This window comes from Rhinolophus sinicus, chromosome 7 (assembly GCF_057876585.1).
Source record: "Rhinolophus sinicus isolate RSI-liver-muscle chromosome 7, RSI-T2T, whole genome shotgun sequence".
Lineage (NCBI taxonomy): Eukaryota > Metazoa > Chordata > Mammalia > Chiroptera > Rhinolophidae > Rhinolophus > Rhinolophus sinicus.
Genome location: NC_142507.1, coordinates 43083096 through 43099336, shown reverse-complemented (window position 1 = coordinate 43099336; position 16241 = coordinate 43083096). Strand labels below are relative to the sequence as shown.

The 16241-nt window shown below is 47.9% G+C and overlaps 1 protein-coding gene across 2 annotated transcripts in view; it reads right to left on the bottom strand.

Annotated features, from left to right (window-relative positions):
- AHCYL1 (adenosylhomocysteinase like 1) overlaps positions 1-7854 on the bottom strand; it is a 36070-nt gene extending 28216 nt beyond the window's left edge. Inside the window, exon 1 of one of the 2 annotated variants that reach the window (XM_019730479.3) lies at positions 7452-7854. In XM_019730479.3, the coding sequence (XP_019586038.1) occupies positions 7452-7571 (120 nt within the window). In that variant the 5' untranslated portion in view covers positions 7572-7854. The remainder of the gene's footprint in view (positions 1-7451) is intronic. The other variant, XM_019730481.3, reaches the window with a different exon arrangement.
- Between the last annotated feature and the right edge of the window lie 8387 nt (positions 7855-16241).

Here is a 16241-nt window from a genome sequence, read left to right as displayed (position 1 = left end):
AAACTACATCTGGAAACTTAATCTCAGCAGTTTCTGGATCCGTAAAAAGAACGAGATATTATGGCTAGAGGCCTGCCCTTCCAAATCAGGGTTTTAAACCCAGGATCCATGGATGAGTTTCAGGGAGTGCCATGCTGTCTTCTGAAAGTGTATGCAAGTGTTTGCGCTCCTGAACTTTCCTGAGGAAAGACTCACGATTTTCTAAGATTCTGAAAGGGATCTGTGACTCAGAAGATTAAGAACCATTGTTCTAGAGTCTCTAATCCAGTGACTATCTCAGGAGCAATCCCTCCAACTGGCAAAAGGGACACTTTAAGTTCTCTCCTTCCCCAGAGCTCTGTATCCTTGCTGACCTCTCTTCTGAAATAACAGAGACGGGTTGCGCGCTTTGAAAATTCAAGGTGAAGAGCTCTTCAGCTCCTAAATAAAGCTGTCGTGACAGCCCCAATCGGTTTTCCTTACAGCCTTTGAGGAAGGAGATGGGGTGGAGGTGCTCAAAGAGGGCAAAGCAGCACCTCTGTCCTACTAACTTTCCTGATAGGTCCTCTTTTTTCATGTCAGGATCCAGAGATCATAATGGGAACAGGTCACAGCCCGAAAACTTTTGACTTGTGGTCAAGCCAGCCCTGGGGGAAAGGGAGAACGTCATTCCCATTACACCCATGAAAATCTGCGCCCCCAAGATTCACCTCAATACAATTAACTAAAGTACTAGGAGAGTTGGAGTCATTTATGAAAAGCAGGACTCCCCGAAACCCTGACATTACTCAGCACAGTGATATGAAGAGCTTCATTCAGGAGGCCAATGAATGAAACATGGTTACACTCATCTCCTCCAGGCTTTCAACCCCTTCATTCGGCCACTCACCAATTCACCATCCAGCTCACTGTGCCCATGGAGATTGGCACATGAGCATTTTCCTTGGCACCTTGAGCACAGAGGCTCAGTGAGATTCCAGTGGTGCCATTGTACACACACAGGTTCAGGAGAAGAGAAACTCCATCAACAGCAGGGCTTGCTCTGGCTGGGCTTCTTCAGACTGTAAAGAACTAAGCCTGAGGCAGGTCCAAGCTGAGCAGCCTAGAACAGTGGGCAGTCACCAAGCCCTCCTGTTTAAGCCTCACTCTAGCACACAACTGAGTACAGGGGGACCATTTTAAAAGAAGTGAACTGGTTTGGACTGGTAAAGAACATTTTAAGCCAATTAAGCCCTACAGGTGGAATACAGAGGCACATTAGCTGAAGCACTGGGGCTTTCACGGCAGGAAAGCAGGAGCGAAAAATTCAAATGTATGATTGCACGTATACCGGGGGTGCCAAAAAAATGTATACACATGACTTGTATTCATCTTTTGTTATCAGTATACATTGAGTATTACAATTTTAATAATTTTTTCATTTCTTAAAATGTGTATAATTTTTTTTGTCACCTTCTGTATGTGGAATCGAAAATACAAAAGAAACAGACAAAACAGAAACAGACTCAGATACAAAGAATGAATCGATGGTGATCAAAAGAGAGGGAGGTGGGGAGATGGGCAAAAAGGTGAACGGGATCAAGAGGTACAAATTCCCAGTTATAAAATAAATAAATCACGGGATGTGATGTACAGCACAGGGAAACCAGTCAATAACGTAATACCTTTGTACAGTGACGGATGGTTACTACGCTTATCGTGGTGATCACTTCATAAGGTATGCAAATGTCTAATCACCATGTTATACATCTGAAACTAATATAATGGATGTCAACTATAATTTTAAAAAATGAAAGAGGGAAGGAGCATGCTCAGACAGTCCTAGGTCTGTGGTTCTGTCAGCGTCCTTTCCAGTCTCTCCCCCAGCACTCCAAACACTACCTTTTACAGGTAGTTCATCCAGCTCTTTTACTTGGTGTCCTGTTTGGGCAGGAAATGATTAAGTCCCACTGTATACTGCTAAGCCTACCAGTCATTACATATATGGAGATTAAAGCACCAGAATCCTTTAGAAAACTGAACAGAGGCAGGAATAAAAATGAAAGCAGTCTGAGCGTCGACAAATGCCTGGGTGTTCCACTCTAAGTCTGTAATTGCTGTGAGCAAAGGCCACACATTTCTGCAGCAGAAAATCAGTTATACATAATTAGGAGCAGGCTGTTTAGAGGAGAGAGAAACTGTGCCTGGGGGAGGGAGTTTCAGTACACAGGGATGTGATCTGAAGGTGACTATATAAAAAGATAAAGTCACAGCTCAGAGGAGGCTTTGGAATGGTTTCATGCAATTCACAGCTTCTAGTTTGGGAAGACTCCCAAACAACTGCAGATTGAAGAAACGAACTCCTGGACTCAGCCAGACTAGTGTCTGATAAACACCCCATTCTGTGGGTGCATGTGTGGTCTGGAGGACAGGGTGCTGGCAGGGTCAGGTAGAGCGTATCCCATTTCCATCACAAGCTCTACGTTCTCCCGTTGTCTATGTACCTCCTAGAAATCAGCAACTATTGTAGTGTTCAATAGGTGTAAGCTCTACATAAAACAACATCTTTGTCAGGTAAAAGTTTTTCCTGTTAAAAAGACGTTCCAATAGAAACATCTTTGTTTTGGCTCTTTAAGAATATTTCAAATAAGCCAGGCTCAGCAGGATATATGGTCACCCTAGTTATAAAGGAGTAAATACACTAAGCAGTATTTACTAAATGTTAACCTTCTCAACAGTCCTGTAGTCCAATTATCATCCCTCGTCTTACAGATAAGAAAATGGAAGCTCAAAGTCCACGCCCCGGACCACTGTGATATGCAGTCTTAAAAAACTTAAAAGTAGCTGGGGAAAAAAAAAGGTACCCTACAAAGAAATAATTATAAAGACTTTTATTTAGTGATAATTAAGACCGGGACGCAATGGAAAAATACCTTCAAAGTATTAACAAAAATAACTGTCAACCTACAATTATGTACCCAGCAAACCTATCTTTCAAAAATGAGAGAGAAATAAATTCACTTACAGATAACAGAAAGGAAGGAAGAAGAGAGGGAGGGAGAGGGAGAGACGAGAAGAAAAACAGAGACTTAGCTAGGTTAAGCCACCCATCCAGTCATACAGCTATTAAGTGGTAGAGACTGAAAGTAAACCTGACTCCAAAAATCAAGTGCTTGACTCACATTGTACTACTCACAGTTTTAGGAACAAAAAGGAAAAGTTAAAGAGGTTTCATGTAACAGCCAAGCAACAGTGGGATAGCAGAAAACTACCTGAATGAAACAAAGGGAAATACGGAAACAGAGGAGAAAAGGTGACCACAATTCCATGTGAATTTTTAACTGCTTACCATACGCAAGGCACTGACAGTGTTGACAAGACCTGGAAGGGCAACTTGTGCTATGAATTCGTCTTTAACTCTGGATGCTCAGATTTTAGGTTGGAAAAACCTCTGGTGAATGCAAATGTGTTGTTCTTCATACATGATGGGGATGCTTCTGACCCACCTCAATATGATGTGTTCTAACTCACAAAATTTTAATACTCATATTCCCAAACTTGAGAAAAAGATAGGTATAAATGATTCTACTTTACTGGCCAGTTCCTTTAAATAAGAGCCCTAAGAGCGCATTTCGGTCCTTGTTTATAGACCATAACTACTTGAGGTGGCAGAGTAAACTTATGAGGAATCACAGGCAACTAAAGGTCTACATTCTATGTATCAAAATACATTAAAAACTTTACAAGAATGTTATATTGGGTAACATACTAAATCCACATGATACTCTCCTGATAAAACAAATGGTACACATTTACAATACTGCCAGAAAGGGATCTAGGCAATGAACAGATTGGTCTGTTACAAGTTAAACATCTAAAGGAACTTAGAACAAAGTAATATGGAAACTAGTATCAAACTAACTAAACAGAATCAAGTAAGAAAAAGAGAAGTAATCAGTATCTGTGGAGAAATCTAAACAAGATAGGATCTTCTTACATGTCTGACTCTTGTTCAAAGACTGACGCTAAAACAGAAGCCACTCTAGAGACTCAAGAGATACTAATGATGTGGAGAAGACAGGAAATGTCAACCTATCAAATCTCTTCTCAGTGACTGAGAAGTATGGTGTAAATTCTGCACCAAGAATTAGCTACATAACCCTCAAGAGGTGCACCCTGGGTTCCACCCAACAGGCTAACATTTACCCAGTACTCACCCAGGCTCTACCTAGTATGCTTCCTAAGTCTCAGCCAACCCCTTTGATGAATTAGTGCAATACATGCTTTATTCAAATAAAGAATATCCTACGATCAAAAGTAATTTCTTTTGCGTTCTTTCTCTCCTTCAGCTTCCTGTGCTGGTGGTACAGGTACATAAATCCTAGGTCAAATGCCGAATGCAGCACTCCAGAGAGCCTCCCCCATGCCCCCACCACATGTTCAGAAGTGCAGAGAACAGCAAATGACCTGACAGACCTGCCAGAGAAAGACGTCTACCGTAGGAAGTTTTATCAACAAGATGGAGATTTGGGTTTACCCTATGGAATAAAAAAATCAACTTGACATAATGTCAATTTCCCAAGGCCCAAGGTGGCTATCACCCCTGCAATACAAAGTAGCAGAAAAGGTATGTCCTCATCCACCTTATTCACTGGATCTGGCACCCTCCAACTTCTGGCTCTTCCCCAAGGTCAAAATGACCAAGAAAGGTAAACGTTCTGAAGCGATTCAGGACATCGAGGCAGCCACGACAGCGCAACTAGAGACACTCATGAAAGAGGACTTCCAGAACTGCTTCCGAAAGTGGCAAGAACAACTGGATAAGTGTGTTTGAAGGGGGGGAGAATATTCTGAGAGGGATTAATAGGAATATGTCTTTTATTGTAATAAATTTTTTTAAATTTAGACATTCACTGTATTTTTTGATTACACCACATAGCACTGTGGTAGACAGAATACAAAACTGAGTAAGTTGTGATTATAATTGAAGAATCTCAGTATTTATTGATGGACATCCACTCTTCCCCAAAGTAAATAAAATTTCACCAGTTACACTGGAAACTGATCTGAGGACCGTCAAAGTCACCCTGAAGTAACCTATACCCTCTGACCGGCACCAGAAATGTCCTCAATTCCCAAGGGGCCTCAGGGCTTGGTATGCTCCAAGAATTAATTGGTCTAGCGAGCCATACCAGAATCCTCACAGGTGAAGGACAGCACCATTTGTAGAGGCCTTTTTCTCACACCATTCAGTACACGCGAAGCTACATTTTTTCTCTTACTTTCCTCATGCTTTCTCACAGTATTAACGCACGGCAGAGGTACAAAAGTGACTCAGGTCAAAATATCCAATTCCGCCAAAGTCCTGAAAAAAATGGATCACCTAGAACTTGCTGCTACATGACCTTGATTAGTCCTCAACCAACTCATTAACTAAATAAATGCCTTTTATCATCATTAGGGGAAGGGTAATTAGTCATCATAAAGCACTTTAATACAAAGTGCTGTGTAAATGTTACACAATAAAAGCTCAGAAAGAGCAAGATTAATAAGAAACACGGGGATACATTTACCAGCAAATGGAAACTTCCACGGGGTCTTCCCCACTTCCTAGCAGAGACTGCTTCTGTCAGCTAATGGAATGAATCTCTAAAATCATTAGCACTTGGCCTGACAATAATACATTAGCAATATTCCTCCTGGGAAGAAAAGAGGAAAAAGGATTATTTATTCCTGGTAGGCAGCCATACAGACATCTTAATTACTAGTTAGCCAGGCGGGCACTTATTTGAGTACCTACTATATGCTAGGTACAGATAGAGCTAGGCGGAATGCATACAATGGTGAACAAGAGTCCCTGCCTTTACGGAGTTTACAATCTACAATGCAAACTTTGTCTTATTAATAGCAGCATTTCCAAAAATAAAGGTTTACTAACAAAGGAGGGATAGGCTAACAGGGAAGAGGAAGAGTTCAGGGAGTCAGGTCCCAGGGATTTCCCAGTTCTTTTCCCTAACTCACCACAGGCACTGCCCTTAAGCATTCTGCTTATAAAGGCTGTGTCTGTGTCTCCATACAATGCAGATCACAAAGGGTTACTGCCCAACAAAGCAGTCAGCTGAACTGAGAGCACTAAAAATAAGGTTCATCAGGCTCCTTAGAATCAAGGGTTTTTCTACGACCTTTTCAAAGGCATTCTACTAGTAAGATCTTAATTTCGTGAGAAAATGGAGTTAAACCACAGAATCGTGCCCTGTCTTTTCGATCCTGCAGTTGATTTCTGGAGAGGTGGATTCATTTCCTTAAAAAAAGTTTTGTCTCCCATTTATGACAGCTTAACTAGTTCAGATGAAGGAGCCTTAAGGATTGTTAACCATTCCTGCAAACCTGGCTTTGTTCCGCTTATACAAGCACTGTATCCATCAAACGCTGCAGGCAGGGACAGCCTGGAAACACTTTTTATACAAGAGGGAAATATTTATCCAGGTTCTCGCTGGTTTCAGAAAGGTCACCTCTGCAAAGGTTCCCTGGTGTACTGTTAAGTGGATGCCAGGTATGTGGAAAGTCAAGATGTGGTTGGCAGCAAATGCTCAGAAAGCACCAGGAATCCTAATTCCACCATTCTGAGAGCTAGTTAGACTGAAAGCTCCAAAGGTTGCCATTTAATCTTCCACGCACGACAAGAAAATGAGAAGGGCGTCCTTTGAGCTCAACCCACAGTACAATAGAGGAAACTTGTTCTGCCTCAATAAGTGCAGGCAAGAATGAGCAATCGCTCCGTACCACCCACCCGTCCAACCCACCCTAGCTCCCTTCTCAAGAAAAGCCCAAGTGGTCTATTCACATGACTGCGATCAACCTGTATCCATGACAGTGTCTCCCGTCACCAAGCTCCACACATTCATTTTTTACGTGTGTCGAAGCAACTGGACTGTAGGTGAAAAATCACAGTTTTCTTTTCCATCTCATGATGCCCTCATTGCTTTCACCTGCATAAAAGAGCTAGCTCCACGCATTTTCCCCGCTTGTCTCCAGGCTAGCACGCAGTTGTTGGATAAACCGGCCACTGCTTCCAAAGATTTGCCTACAGAAGCTTTGCCAGATTTACCCGCTCACTTGAAAGGAGATTTTCTGGACACCCCCATCCCCTGGGGCTGGCAACAAGGGTCAACTGAGTTGGTTCGCCCCCTCCCACTCCCGTCTTCGAGGCCCTTCACCCAAGAAAAGTCACGGACAGATTGAAGGCCCAGCCCTGTCAGGTTTCAACAAGATCCCGGAGGACTGGGGCCGAGGGACAAAGGAAAGTGAGGTCAGGGGCGGCCTTTCCAGCTCGGGATAGGCCTGGGGCCGCTCACCCGCCACCTCTGCACCATCTCAGTCGTCCCCGATCCCCTCGCCCCAAAAGTCGCGAACTAGCTGGAGCCCGGGGCTCGCTCGCGCCCCGTCCGCGAGGCCCCAGTCCGGGCCCCCGCCGCCACCCAGAACCCCCGCACCTTCTTGGGCGCCTTGGTGACGGTGGCCATGAAGGAGTACTTCTCGGCGTCCTCAATCTCCTTGGCCTGCTTCAGCTCCTCCCCGACCCCGGGCAGCGGCATCGCGTCAGGCATCGACATCCCCCGGCCGGCCGGGCCCGCGGCTGATCCGCCGCCCCCGCCTCTTTCCCTCTCGGGCGTCCGCCCACCCGCCCGCGCGGAGCGCTCCGACACGCGCTCGCCCACCCTCCCGCCCGGCCCCACGCCGAGCCGCGTCCGGTGCCGAGGTGCTGGGGCCGGCGCCTCGTCTGCTCGGCCGCCCAAGACAGCCGGACAGCGCGGCGGCGACAGGAGCCCCAAAAGCAGCAACGCCGAGCTCCGACCAGCCCGCGCAGCCACCTCCGCCGCACGCACACACGCACGCAAAGTAAGGGTAGAGGGTGGTGACGCCACGTCAAGTACTGGCAGCTCCGGGGCGGGGGAATGGGCGGGGAGAAACGGCGCTAGGTCATGACGTCACCACGCAGGACTGGGCCGCTGGAGCCACCCCTCCTACTTCCCAGCTCGCGGGTGAAGCTGCCAGAGTGAGTCGGCCCCGTGGCGCCGCCAGGTGGCGCCATCAGCCCTGTGAGCGGCGCGTGGTTCCTGCAGGGATGCCGCAGAACTGGGGAGACTGGGCTGTGGGGTTCCCGGCAAGGCCTCAGAACGGCGTAAGGGGGTGCTTGGGATCAAAGAGCAGAGCCCCACACGACACATCCTGCAGCCAGTCCTAGAAACAACGGGGCCTAAGACAGCCCACTCACTCACTGCCTCCGACCCAAGTCCTTCGGACCAGAAGTCCCTTCCCAAGGGGCAGTGTTTGCCTCTGACTCCGTAAGAGTGGGCAGAACAGACTCAGAGCAATGTGGTTTCTGCACAACCTTTTGTGACCTCCTCCACCGCTGTCTCCGCTGGGCCTTGCCTGTTTACAGACCTTTAGGCCACAGAGCTGATGTTATCTGGCCATTGGGATGGGGCTAGTGGATCAGAGGGGTGGAGAGCAGGAGCGGGGGAGGGGACAGTTTCGAGACTGAATGGCTTTCCTGCTTCGCGCCTCCCTCCCTGCCCCCCATTAGATTCTGTCAGCTACCAGTGTGGCACCCAGGGCGTTCATGGACCATTCACATGTTTTTACTGGGCCCTACTACGTCCTGTCCTTGTTCTAGACCCTGGATAGTAAAGATCCGCGTGATACATTTTATGTTTTGCAAGGCTTAGTCCAGCTGGAGAGGCAAAGCATATCTGTAACCTAATGTCACCTAAGGTTGCCTGTCCTTGGAGATTCAGATGACATTGTCTTGAACTCCCATGTCCTGTGGAAAGTCCAAGGCCCTCCCCAGGATTTCACTGGGGGAACTTTGATTTTCCTGGTTACCTCCGGCTCTAGTTTTCTGCCTCATGCGAAGTGTTATTCAGTGTTCTGGTCTTGTGGCTGTTTCTTTAGTTCCTGCTGTCAATTCACATAGGGAACACAGCCCCTGTTCTTTCCAACCCCCACCCCCTATTCCAAAACAACCACAAAAATAATGCTATAACATGTCGTAGAACTTTTAATGAAAATTTGTTGGCCACAGGGGAGAGATTACATCATACAGCAAACAATTTAAAAATCACATTTCTGAAATGTTCTGAAAAGTTATTTTGGCTATATCGTCACCTGGGATTTCTCGTTGGCCACACCACCCCACAAAGCTCCCTAGCCCACTGTGTCTAATCTAGTTTCCTCCTGTTGCTCCCTTCCCATCCCTCCACCTCATCTCCCTTCCTTGATTGTCTCTGGGAAGCCTGCTTCCTTGTATTGTGATGAGTATTCAAGTTTTCCTAGTGCTCTTTTCCTAAATTACCACCACCACCCCCGGCCCATCCCCCAAGCCCACCTTTTTATATCTAGAAACCCACTAGCTATCTGACAGGGTCAACTCTTTTAAGAAAGAAGTTGTGGTTTTCAACACTGGTTTATTTTCAAGGTTGGGAAGTGTGAAATACTTGCCTCTGGGGCCCCAGAGGTCTTTCTTAGTCACAGAAGCCCATGTTCCAAACACCCAGCCCCATGAGGCTGTCTGTTTAAAAATGGACTATGGGGCCGCCTGGTGGCTCAGGCGGTTAGAGCTCCGTGCTCCTAACTCCGAAGGCTGCCGGTTCAAGTCCCACATGGGTCAGTGGGCTCTCAACCACAGGGTTGCCAGTTCAGTCCTTCGAGTCCCGCAAGGGATGGTGGGCTCTGTCCCCTGCAACTAGCAACGGCGACTGGACCTGGAGCTGAGCTGCACCCTCCATAGCTGGGACTGAAGGGACGGCAACTTGAGGCTGGGCGGAACCCTCCACAACTAAGATTGAAAGGACAACAACTTGACTTGGAGAAAAGTTCTGGAAGTGCACACTGTTCCCCAATAAAGTCCTGTTCCCCTTCCCCAATAAAACCTTTAAAAATAAATAAATAAATAAATAAAAATGGACTATGGAAGCTACTGGAAAGATGCACACTTCTGCAAATCCTGATCTTTAACGGTTAGGATTCTCTCATTTGCCCACTCTTCGAAGCCCCTCGTCTCCTCTCTCCGAGATATTCCTGTAGCAGCGGGGACAGAAAGTTGGGGGACCAGAATACCAGATTCATTCAGAGGTGCCACTGGTACCTATCTCTTCGTCTCCCAGCTGGAACCAGGAGTCCCCCTGCCCACCCAGGATCCTTTGGGTGTACAGCTTGAAGTAGGTTTCATCCTGTACGTTTGCCCAAACTGTCATCAGAGCCTAGAGACCGGAGCTGCCTGCTCAGAGAGCAGAAGCAGAGCCAGTTGGAACAGAGGTCAAACTCCACATCTTTTGAATAGGAAAATACGTGGTTTAAGTTAGCTTGTTTTAAAAAATAAAATGAAAGCACGCATGTGTCTGTCCTTTGGATTTGATTTTCGAAACTCCCGTTGTCCAAGAGCTTAGTCTCTGCCCTGCACATTAGCATTCAAACTCTGAGATTCCTCGAGACTGAAGTTCAGCCGCTCTTTTACTCTTCAACCAAAGTAACAGGTTTCCCGTAATAGCAGGCTCACAGAATTGACTGTTGCTGAGGATGGTCAAGACAGGGCCATGCCTAGAGCAAGAAATGCCTCTGCGGTTTGAGCCAAGAAGGAGACCAACAGGTCCAACTCCACTTACCTGAATGCCTGGCCCACGGGAGGCCGGGGAGGCTGACTTAGGGACATTGGAAGTGCTTAGACTGGAAGGCAGGCTTAGACTGCCCTGGTGGAAAGGCAGCAGGCCTGTGTGTCAGGCCAGAGCCAAGGGCATTCCTGGAAACCAGCCTGCTCTAGAGGACATGGATGCCTGCCATTCCCGGTACCATCAGTGGACTGGAGATCAAAGAGCTCGCCCAGCCAGAGAGTGTGATGACATATCAGTGAGAAACACTGCGTGTTGCCCCGCTCCTAGATGGCCCCACATGGCCCCACTAAGGGGGTTGCCTCTCACGGAAGACAAGAACTGCCTGTCTTCAACACCTCCCCCCCTTCCCCCCCCACCGCCCCACATCTACCTGATGACTCAGCACCTGTGAAACGGGTCAGGACGGTGTGTCAGGGCTCACTGTCCTGAACAGCATAACCCTCACACAGATCCGAGAAGAGACCAGGGGCCAGTGTTTGAGAAGAGCAGGGACCAAGGATCGGTGTACTTGTTGTGTGTGGTGGGGGCCAGGCCTCTAAATGGCCTCAGGACTAGAGGGGACCCTGCTCTAGAAAGGAATAGAAATGACTTGGAAGACATTGTTATCAGAAAAGTGGTGGCACTGGGGTACCACATGTGGGCTTGGTCTGGTTAATCAAATTCAACCCCCAAAATTACCTTCCACATTCACTCATTTTTTTTTTTTTTAGTTCATAAAATATACATCAAATGCTAAAGATATGGCAGGAGCAGCACTAGATCTTAGATTACAGGGACAAATGAAGTCCTGAGCTCTACCTGGGGACAAAGGGTAAGGGTGGGGGTGAAGGGATGAGCAAGAAAGGCTTTGTAGAGGGAGACGGTGCTTGACCTGAACTCTTGACAGATAAGCAGCTGGACAAGGTAAGGAAGGGATTCTAGGCTGAAGGATTAGCATGACAAAAAGCAGGCAATGAAACAGCTTGACATGTTACTGGGAACTAACTATTTCAGTATGGGTGGGGCACAGGGTGCAAAGTAGGGCAGAGCAAGGGCTGAGGCCAAAGCCAGGTCCTGCAGAGCTTGGTGAACGAAGGGTAGATAGTGGTGACATCTGCCAGGATGGGGAACACGGGAGGAGAAGCAGGTCAGGATGGAGGGGCTGCTGAGATAAGGAGCCAGCTTAAGGCATGTTGACTTTGAAATGTTTGTGGAGTTCACTGTCCCCAAGTCCCAGGGGAGCCTAGGTTGGCAGCTCTCCCACCCATCTGCTCCCCGCCAGGCTGGCATTCCACAAGAGTAAGGCTGTACTCTCCCTGTAGCCCCCTCACCTCCTGTGGCCAGGTCCCTCTTTAGTCCTCTAAAATGAAAAGTGCAGAAAGATTACAGGAGATCTTGGGTGACCATAGAAGTAAGGAAACAGGTAAATGGCTCTACACCCATCCAGCGGATGCCCTCCCATCTTCTTCCTGTCCCAGAACCACCACACACTCTGGGTGGCACCATTGGCATTGTCATTGAGGTGAAGGGTGACCCTTGAGCACGATTCCAGATTGCCAGTCTGCCCTGCGGCTCCCCAGGGGCTCCCAGCAAGGCGTCCTCAGGCATGCCGGGTTCCTCCTTCCCCAGCTCCTTGGTTCCCCTCTTCCAGCTTCCCTGCCTCCCCTCTCTGCAAGTCCAGCTCTTTGGAGAAAAGGAGCAGTCCCCCAGAGGCCAAGAAAGACTCCTTCTCTGCCTCCTCTGCTTATTATGACATTTATTATTTATTGTGCTATTTATCATTATTTCAACATAATCTTTATCGGAAAAGAAAGCCTGTGAAGATAAAAATCTCTTTATGTATCTCTATGTTCACTTCTGATTCTTGTTAATTTGCAGGTATTCACTTTTACATACCTGTGATCAGCATGTCATTTGTGTTCTGCTTTGATCAAATTGCAATATTTCAAAATGCATTACCACAGAGATTGTTTGCATACCTGTCGTCAGCATTTCCTAAGTGCTCCATCATATTGCCATAGGAATTTTCTCAATTGTTTTTTTTATTGTGGGGCATTTGAGTTGTTTCCAACTTAATGCAATATAAATACAGTGTGTGTCAGGGTAGGAGTCAGAGTGGGAGGGGCTTTCAAGCCAAACAGACAAGGTTGGATCACAGCCCCAGGTCCTGCCAGAGAGAAGGAGCAAAAAACGTAAATAATGGGGCCAATTATCTTGGCTATAAACAGCGCCCAGGGGAAGTTACCTTATGGCTGTAAGGGGACATGAGGTGCAGTGCCCCCGGAACTCGTGATGGCTGACTCATGGGTAGGCTGCATGGTGTGGAGGGAAGCCAGGCATCGGGGCAGACGAAAACGTGGCGTCAAGTCTTGACTCTGCTACCAACTAAGCTGCTGGGATCCTGGGCCTTTCTGGGTCTGTTTCCTCATGCAAAACAGGGTGATTGCTCCTCTTCTGGGGCTTATGATGATCCCGTCCAAGAAAATAATAAGTATAAGAGAGCTTTGAACAAGTTACAAGTATTGTGCAAACATAAGTTACTAAGATGTGGTTCCAGACTGAAAATCTGGAGGGGAAAGGAGTTTTTGTCGTGAATTTGGAATTCTCTCCTTGCGCTGCTTCCCAGAAGGACAAGAATAAGCAAGAAAGGATTGTCATCGCTGGTACTGAGCGCTTGTTTACGCTGGGATTTTACTTCCTTGAAAAGGAGGGCTGGAACTGCCCCAGCCATGAGCCACGGCCCAACCTGGCCCCAGGTCTGGCTACTGTGTGTCCAGCAGCCCCTCAAAGCTCCCTCAAATGCTTTCTTCTGGGTTGGACCTGAGAGCCTGATGTCCAAGGTGTGATAAAAAAAATATGGTGAATGTTTAAGTTAAAAATAATTTATTACAGTAAAAGATACATTGCCATTAATCCCCTTCAAAATACTCTCCTCACTTTGAACACACTTATCTCATCATTCTTGCCACTTTCTGAAGCAGTTCTGGAAGTCCTCTTTTCGTGAGTGTCCAGCCACTGTCGTGGCTGCCTCGATGTCCTGAATCAATTCAAAATGTTTACCTTTCATGGTCATTTTGACTTTGGGGAAGAGCCAGAAGTCAGACGGTGCCAGATCCAGTGAATAAGGTGGATGAGGACACACCATAATGTTTTTATTTGACAGAAATTTCCGTACCAGAAGCGATGTGTGACATGGAGCATTGTCATGACGGAGGATGATTTACGGCACACTTTAAAACACACCTTCTTTCAACTGTAGGTCACACCTGACTGACTGCACTGAACAAGTAGAAACTTGTCACACACTGTTACTGAGGTTTGGCGCACCACTTCACGCATGGAAGATCCTGCCTTTCCGTTGGATGGCACTCGGCAGCACATCCATCGTAGTTTTTGATCACAATGGAAAGGCTCCCTGTTCAGATCCACGTGTTCACCCTTGGAGTTGCCCTGAATCTTTTACAAGTTTCTGAAATACTGTCTCCCTGGAAGATACCCTGTCTCAAGACAGTAGAGAGTGGGCTGGTGAGGTGAGGTGCAGTTTGCTGCGATCAGGTACTGTATTGCCTGCCTGTGCCTGTCACAGGTGTGGCCTCTCCCCCCGCTGCCTGCCACCTACTGCTAGGACTAGAAACGGTCCTGGAGTTGGCAGAGATGAGAAGTTGGCCAGGCTGATTAGATACCCTGTTGAGGGCTAGCAGAAGGGTTTGCCTTGACTGGAAAGGCACTGGGGCTGGATGGAGTGGGACAGGCAGAAGCTGTAACTTGCCAAACCTCAGGTGACCAGGGCCTTGCCCCTTTTGCCCCCCAGGCCCTGCCTGCCCTGTGGCTGGTGTGTTGGAGCTCGAGGAGGGAGAATGGTCAGCTGCTGGTTGTGCGGAGGCTGCCGCTGGGTGGGAGCCTGCCTTCCTTACCCTCTCTGGTGTGTAGGGCGGGCCCCATTGCATCACCCTTGGAGCCTCTGTTCCTAGCTTTGCAGCCAGCTGGGCCCCTGGAGGAGGGACTCTCCCTGTTTTTCAACAAACTTTTAACCATTTCACCCTCCTAGTTCTTCCGATGGGCAAACTGGATTCCTAAGGCTGACCCTCACGCCTGTCTGTCCCAATCTTAGAAAACTCCCTTCTGCTCTATGATACACAGGGTTCCACCTGGGCAGCCTTTTGAGGCTTGAAGGCTCCGCTCCGCCTGACCCAATGCCAGCCTGGCCTCTTCCCCAGGAAAACAGTTAACCTCCCACATCCCCACCCTCAGCACGTGTCCCATTCTGCAGCAGTGAGGGAAGACGCCTCAGCCTCTAGCATGAGCTCATGCCCCTTCCACACTCCAAACAGAGCGCCGACAAAGGGTCAACACAACATTTTAGACCAAGAGCAAGAGTGGGGCCCAAGCTAGAAACCAGGCGTTTGGACATTGGTCTCTCCCCACAACCCCTCTAGCTATTTCCTGCAGACCCACTTGGGCCTCTGCCCTCTTTAGAGGGGCTCAGGAAAGGAGAGGGCAGAGCGAGGGTCCTAAGGGGCCTAAGGGTGTGATGGAAGGGAGTCCCAAGTACACAGTGTTTCCTGCTCTTGTAAGGGCTGTGCCAGGAGGAGGGGGTGGGGCGAGGTGGGGTGCAAGGCGGTCTTCCAGTCACTAAAGCCCAGGCCACATTCCCACTCAGGCCTCTTATCTCCCACCTCCAATATACTCCTCACCTCCCCACCAGTTCCAGGGTCTGAAACAGCCTGAAACTTCATCCAAGCCTAGGCCCAGGGCCCACTTTTAATTCCACAGACTTATTTGCCTGCACCTTAACTTGCCGAATCCTGGGCTGAGTTCTGTGGGGGATACAGAGATGAATGAGGCCCAGCCTCTGCCTTCAGGGAGCTAGCAAAATGTACTCTGCTGGCTGTACTCAAAGACATAAAGACGCCTGTGGAAGAAGATAGCAAGACGGCTTCCTAGGGAAGGAATGGGGTGGCCTTGTGGAAGAGAGTAGTTTTTGTTGAATCCTAAAGGATGAGTAGGATTTCCACAGGCAGACATGAGGTGCACTTTTTCTGGGGGAATAGCAAGAACAAAACTATGGAGGTGTGAAACAGAGCAGGTTCTGAAACATTACCTACCATCTGGTTTGACCAGAGCACATGGGAAAATACTGAGCTGCTTACGGTTTCAGTGGGTATGTCATTAATGTACCGAAGGGACAAAGACGTTTTGGTTCATAGAACTGTATAAGACCAGAACATGGAGGCAGAGAAAGGTGAAGAAACTTACTGGGAGCCATAAAGCACATGAGTGATTTAAGTGAGTGCTTAGTGATTAATGAGTAATTAGTGACTAGTGAGTAAGGACTAGAACCAGGGTCCCCACCCTTATCTGTCTTGGGCCAGGTCACGTCTCTTAATCCAAGGAGCTAATGCCACGGAGCTGACTGACCCGGCAGAGCTTGCCAACACTTAAGGGCCAAGAAGATGTTCGAAGTGAAGAGCCAGTGATCAAGGAAGAACACAAAAGATTTCGCCGCGTGAATGTCCCTCATGCTGTTGCATGCAGTGAGGAGTGACTAGCTCCATGACACTTGATGGGAAAGAAACGCCGATTGTCTTTATTTTTCCAAGTTTATTTATGCGTAGTCCCAAACCCTATCCACCG